Below are 6873 nucleotides of genomic sequence, written 5' to 3' on the forward strand. Positions count from 1 at the left end.
TCACTCAGGGAGTTGGCCCCAAAGCTGTCCCCGGGACAGGCCACCCATATGCCCAGGCAAGTCAATTAGGTGGAAGAATCTCTATGGGGGGGGGGGTACTGAGGATGCTACTAACTCGGTTAGTGACCAAGCCAAGGAACCCTCTATACGGCGCAGTAAGCCTCCCGGTGGCCACCATGCCATGTGATACGCCAAGGTCGGACCCCCAGCTCAGGGCAGCAGCCCCGCCTCATGGATCCTGTCTCTGCCCCTCTCCCTTCACCCAGCAGAACAGGCGCTACGTGCTGAGCACCACTGCCCGCCCAGAGTAACTCAAGGGTCTCTCCCACTGGGTGATGTTTACCAAGCATCAGTGGGAAGAATCGCCCACATCGACTTTTGATGGTAGGAAATGACCTGGTGCCACCGGGGAGCCATGGAGTGAGTCACCTTCTTGTCCTAACCTTTCCTCCTCATGTCCTCTGGGTCCCCACCTCCCCCCTCCCCATCTGGGGGAAAAAATAAACTAAGAAACCCACCATCAAAGAAATACACACACCCCATAGCCAGCATCCCCACAGAGAGGCGTCCACATGCTCGCCAGAGACCCTGAGAGGAGCATCCTTGTTGCTTTATTCTTGGGGAGCAAACCCTGAAGCCCCCAGTGTCAGTGCCAATGGGAGGAGGGGTGGGTCGGGAAAGGAGACAGTTGTCCCCCCGCCACACACACACACACACACCAATACAGGCTAAGCAAAAGCAGCCGGCGTCAGAGGGACACAGAGGCTGCGCCATCCCATTCATTTGTTTGCAGCCTGAGACCAGGCAAAACTCATCTGTGGTGACGGAGCTCAGGAGGCAGCTGAGGAGTGATGGGGAGCGGGGGTGGGGGGTGTGGGAGGGGTAGTAGGAAAGAATGTTCTGGGTTGATGGGAATCAACCACCTTGATCGAAGTATTGGTGACATGGGCATAAATACTTTTCACCAAAGTCATGGGGGCACTGAAGATCTGTACATGTTTTTATACAAATGATTCCCCAATTTTAATAAGGGCCATGGTGGGGGAGGAGCAGCTATCCCATTCATCTGAAGTTAAGAGAAGTGGGTGGCCTGTAATCAAGCTAAATTCTTGGCCTCTGACCACTTTCTGCTCCAAAAGGGCTGGACAGTTCTCCTGGGGGGAGGGTAGCAGCGCACCCCAAGTCCCACGACAATCTGCAGGGAGCACATCCGCCAAGCACAGACTGTGAAAGTAACGGGGCTTGTGCGCCCCAGACAACACATTGTCTACACCCCATCTACCTGACAAGACCCCGCCGTGCGGCTGCGTCTGACCGATTCCCTTGACCCCATAACAAAGACCCCCTTTGTTCCCTGGTTAATATCCTTAGCAGGTCTGTCTAGACTCACTGTGGCAGTAATTGTCCTGTGAAGTCACCAGGACCTGTGACCCGACTCCTCCTTGCCCCACTTGAGCAGAGAAGGCTACAGATGGCCCCAAGCCAAGGGGGTCCAAGCCTTCAACACCCACCTGAGCCTCCTAGGGCAAGAAAGACCCGCAGCCAGCATCCCACTCCCACCACCCAAGACCTGCGGAGAGACAGGACACTCGAAAAATGCAGTCCCTCCTGTGTGGGGTGCTAGGGGCAGCGGCATTTTTTCCTGGGAAAGACGAAAGGAGGGGTGCCCCTCTGTCCCCAGAACTCCCACCTCCCGAATGTGGCTGGTGGGAAACAGTTCACTCTCTGCTGGGGTGCCAGTTCACCCAGGGCATGAAGAAGGAAGGTCAGATAAGAGAGAGAGGAGAGAGACAGAAAGAAAGAGAGAGAGAGAGAAGGAGGTGGGGGGAGGGAGAGAGAGAGGAGGGAGCAAAAGACAGACATGGAGAGAGACACAGACTGGGAGAGTGAGAGACAGAGACAGGAAGAGACAGAGACCCAGAGAGGCCAAGAGAAACTCAAAGAGAGAGAGACAGTGGGGGAGAAAGATACATGGAAAGAGACATGAAGAGAGAAGGGGAGAGACAGAGACCCAGAGAGAGAGAGAGACAGAGAGAGACACCCAGAGAGAGACTGAGAGTGACAGAGAAACAGAGAGAGACAGAGAGAAGGGGAGAGACAGACAGAGAGAAGTGAGTTAGTTGGTCCCTGGCAGAGGAGAAGGAGTTCCTTCCACAGGTGGCAACTTGAGCTTCAGAAAAATCAGTCGGGACAGTAAGTAACGGCTGCTCACCCCGCCTCACCAAACACCCATCTTCAGCTTGAGGTGACAGACATCAATGGTTGCCCGCAACTCATGTCTGGATCACACCAAGAACACTCTGAGGCATATCTTCTTGAGGGATGGATTTGACCCATCCAATGACTACACCCTTTCCACAGGCAAATCTGTTTTATCCAGAGAAACTGAAAAGCACCACCAGAGGCTCCTAGCCACCCCATGCGTGGATCCGGCAGATGCTCTGCTGTGCAGAAGGCATGGGACCCAAGTGCAATTCCATTGACACCAAGCTCTAGAACAGGTAAAACGCACCTACAGAGGCCACAAAGTCAGCAGAGAGGTTTACACCTGGAAGTGGGGTTGGCGGGTGCAGGGGGAGTAGCTGGGAAAGGACACAAGGGGCTTCTGCAATGGGGACGAACAGAGAAGGGGCTGAGAATGTTCTAGGTCTTGATCTGGACTCAGGTGCTGCGGAGGTACAGACGTGTAAAATTTCATGGATGAACACCGCTGTGCACACTCAGGGTACGTACGCGCAACTCCAGTTTTTTTTTTGTTGTTGTTGTTGTTTTTTTTTTTTTTTTTTTTTTTTTTTATTTATTTATGGCTGTGTTGGGTCTTCGTTTCTGTGCGAGGGCTTTCTCTAGCTGCGGCAAGTGGGGGCCACTCTTCATCGCGGTGCGCGGGCCTCTCACTATCGCGGCCTCTCTTGTTGCGGAGCACAGGCTCCAGATGCGCAGGCTCAGTAATTGTGGCTCACGGGCCTAGTTGCTCCGTGGCATGTGGGATCTTCCCAGACCAGGGCTCGAACCCATGTCCCCTGCATTGGCAGGCAGATTCTCAACCACTGCGCCACCAGGGAAGCCCTGTTGTTGTTTTTTTAAGGGAAACAATTGGATCTGGGAAGGTTGGCATTTTTTTAGCTGGGGAATGGTGGAGAATTCTCTCTTCTTGTCTCATAAAGTTGGGAAGAAAACTGAAAGTCTTCTAGAGGTGAGGCCTGGAGAGATGGGTGACTGAAATATAAGGGGTATTTCCCCACCGGCAGCAGGATGAAAAGCTGCCATCTTCCACCATCCGAGTCCCAAAGCTAGGAGGGATTTCCAAAGATTGTTTAATTGATTTTTCTCCTATTTAGATGCAGATCATAGTGTCTGGGGCCCAGGAATTCAGACACACGGCTTTGTGTCCACTCAGCCCCGTGAAGACTCCTGTCTGAAACTCGCACAAAGCCAGACACACACGTCTTCAGAAACACGCTGTTTCTTTTTTGTCTGGGGCTCCAGGGAGCGGGTGCGACGAGCAGGGCCTCAGACATGCTCCCATCTGCGGAGTCCCGGGGATCCTGTCCCTCTGTTCTGCTAGTAAAGTGGGGTGAAAATTTTTAAAAAGGGAGAGGAATGTGGCCAAGATTTTGAGGTCTGGAAGAAGGGTAACAAAAAAGGTGGGGCACCTCAACTGGGAATAGACACACTGAGGTTTCAGCTTGGATTTTTCTCCGACTTCAGGGCTCTGGAGTGGAAAGCAGGGGATGCTTTAAATCAAGCAGCTAATGGGCTAGGATTAACACCAGTTTGGCTCTGGTCCGTGCAGATCTGATTTATATAAGGAGAAAACTTTTCTCTCTTTCTCTCTGCCCATTGTTCCCCAGTCTGTCCCTCCAAATGTCCCAGCTGACAAAGAAACTGGAAGGCTCAGGACAGTGGGAAAGACCTCCTCCCCCCCAGTATGCAGCCTTTGCTTCCTCCAGCTGCCAGGAAGCAACACTGAGGGTCACTGCACCCCCTCTACAAGGTTAATACATCCCCCAATATCCCTGCCTGGTCCCCCAAAACCTGGCTGTGGCATGGGATACTTCCGAAGAAATGCCACTCTGGTTTCTGAGCTGGATGACCTCAGATAACTCTCTCTGTGTCTCAGTTTCCTCATCCATAAAGTGGGCACAAGAATAACTGCACCTAAGGGTTGTTGGGAGAATTCAGCAAGCTGGGCAGCAAAAAACGCTTGGCGCACAGCAAGCACTCAACAAACGCAAGCTACAGTGGTAACTATCTTAGAGGAAGTGTATATCAGACTTAAATATCTCTCAGGAAGCTTCACGGGAGACGGTCTCTTCGTAGGTTCCTTCCTTTCTTTGGTGTCAAGTATTTCCAGGGTAAGCCCAGCCCCAAGCCTGATTCCTCCCCTCTGGATCCAGTTACCTGGACTGCAATCCAGCTGGCATTCACAGTGTGTTCCCCAAAAGGGCCGAACCCTGAAAAAAATAAGAAAAGCAGCATGTCACCACCCAGCAGCCCCTCCTGGCCTGCCCAGGGCCAGGCTGCTGCTTTCATCCAGGAGAATGGAGCAGGGAGCTTCGGGAGCAGCTGCCACCTGGGACAATGTCGGGGGCCTGGTCCCAAGTTCTGGGTTGCACCCAGTGTCCCTTCAGAGCCCTCCACCACACAAACTTGTCTGCTCTTAACAGAAGCTGTGAGTCCTTTGTCGTCCTCACTTTCACCTGACCTTCACGCCCAGCAACAAGCCAGTGCCCTCCTTTTGCCCCAGAAAAGGCTGGCCTTGTTCCCTTCCCAATTTCTTCCCCTATCCTTGACCCCCAAATATAATTTTATCATTGTCTTTGTGCGTCTTCCCTGGACTCTGGAACTTCAGGGCCATAGGCGGTCTGTGAATCATCGCCTGATAAGGAACGGCCCTTAAGGGATGCAAGTGGGTATCTCCCAGGTCAGGCTGTCCAGACGTCATCCCACCACCCTCCTCCCTACTCACTCAAACTCCAGGCCCCATTTACAAACCAGATTCTCACCTGAGGATGTGCTAAGTGCTCTGCATGCCCTGTGGCATTCAGCCTCCCTGTGCCTCCCTTTCAGGCAAGGGTGTTTCCTGGGCCCATTTTAGAGGAGCCAGGACTGAGGTACAGAGAGGTGAAGCCAGCTGCCCAAGGTCTCACAGCAAGAAGATGTAAGAGCACGGATTCAAACACAGACCCAGGAGAGTCTGTGGCCTCCCTCTTCTAATCGCCCCAACACACCACCTAAAAAATAAACCTCTCTAAGAAAGCCTGTCATTGAACCATGGGTCACTCCAGCTGGGCCAAGTGTCCCAAGTGGTATCACGGCCCTGGGAGGGATACTGTTCCCTGGAACAGCAGGGGGCCCCCAAGTAGGGTCAGAACCTCTCCACCCCTTTCCTCCTCCTGCATGGACCAAGTATGAGTCCCAGCTCAGCCACTTACAAACAAGGTGACCTCTGTGAGCCTCAGTTTCCCCCTCTGCAAAAAGGAGACTGTAAAGATTTAATGAGCTAATGCAAGAAAAATGCCCAGTCCCATGGCTGCCTGCTGAGTCAGGACTAAAGTAATAAATAAGCAGATATAGGAGGGCTGCAGGGGAAAGTGACCCTCTGGCAACTTGACACACCTGTTTGTCAGATAAGTGGCTTCTTCCATATTCCTGGAAATTCGAGGACCAGCCCAAACCTCCCTGGACCACAATATACCTACTCGAACCTTAGCTGGATTTCTCACTCTGACCCCTCCTGACAGGGTCAAAATACCGCACCCCCCCCACCCCCCACCCCGACCAGAGGCCTGGCAGAAATTGACCGCACACGAGGCTCCGAGGTGGAGTCTCCTAGAGGAGAAGCAGTTAGTTTTGGGGAGTCGGTGACAGTGGGGCGGGGGTCCGGGATCACCCAGAAACAGCCCGGGCAGGAAAGATTTTGACCAAGACAATCCTTGGGACAAGCGGAAGAACGGCCGGGCACCCGAGGTTCCCCGAACTTCACCTGCCCCTGCCTCGGGGGAGCAGCCCCCCATTAGCGCAAGACTCGGGGAGCAGTGGCTGGCAAGAGATTAACTTGTCACGGGGCACTTCCTGCCCGCAAATCGGCCTTTGTCCCCTGGGACCGAGGGTGGTGACAAACCCGACCTCGGGAGGGGCAGGGAGGAGTCCAGTCCAGCCTGCCGGCCGGGTAGACACAACAAACAGGTGCCCGGAGGGTCCCTGTCCCCGACTGGGGAAAGAAGGAGGCCAGAGGGGCTTGCTCCGTGTGGGGCACTTGGCAGGACCCCCACGTCCTTGCCTGCCCCGACTCCTGACAGTGGGACCACAGGGGCGCCCCCTTCTCCACTTTCTCTGTCGCGCGGACTGAGCTGGGCTCCCGTGGGCGATGACATCTTCCAAACCTGGGACGACTTCTAGCACCTGCCCCACCCGGGCCACCGCGCTTCTTCCGGCCCCGCTGCCTCCGGAGCCGCCCGACCCGCCCCAGCCACGGGCCGCCGCTGCCGCGGCCGCCATCAGCGCACTACCCGCGTACCCGTCACCACCACCGCCTTCCTGGGCTGCTCCATGGCGGGCTCAGGCTGCGCCTTTGACCCACTCCTGTCCGGACTGGCGAGACCTCTGCCGCCGCTGCCGCCGCTCGGCCACCGCGCCGCCCCGCCCCAAAGCCCAGCCCCGCCCCGCCCTGGCCCCGCCCCCGGCCGGGCCGCTGGGCGTGCGCGTCCCCGCGACCAAGACGCAGAGTGCACGCCTCATCCCGAACTCTCCCCCCAGTAGTGCGTGGTTGCCCCCACTCCCCAGCCTTAGTTTCTCCACCCGTAGGATAGGGACAGTTCGTCCTACAGGCTGTGGCCGCTTGAACTCGAGTCACGCGCTGGGGACGGAGAC

At 55.3% G+C, this 6873-nt stretch overlaps 1 protein-coding gene across 3 annotated transcripts in view; it reads right to left on the bottom strand.

Annotated features, from left to right (window-relative positions):
* PGPEP1 (pyroglutamyl-peptidase I) overlaps positions 1 to 6640 on the bottom strand; it is a 47918-nt gene extending 41278 nt beyond the window's left edge. For all 3 annotated transcript variants that reach the window (XM_057540914.1, XM_057540916.1, XM_057540915.1), the window contains exons 1-2: positions 6521 to 6640; positions 4402 to 4454 (exon numbers count right to left, since the gene is read on the bottom strand). In XM_057540914.1, coding sequence (XP_057396897.1) covers positions 4402 to 4454; positions 6521 to 6554 — 87 coding nt within the window. In that variant the 5' untranslated portion in view covers positions 6555 to 6640. The remainder of the gene's footprint in view (positions 1 to 4401; positions 4455 to 6520) is intronic.
* Positions 6641 to 6873: the final 233 nt, after the last annotated feature.

Source organism: Balaenoptera acutorostrata, chromosome 2 (genome assembly GCF_949987535.1).
Source record: "Balaenoptera acutorostrata chromosome 2, mBalAcu1.1, whole genome shotgun sequence".
Taxonomy (NCBI): Eukaryota; Metazoa; Chordata; class Mammalia; order Artiodactyla; family Balaenopteridae; genus Balaenoptera; species Balaenoptera acutorostrata.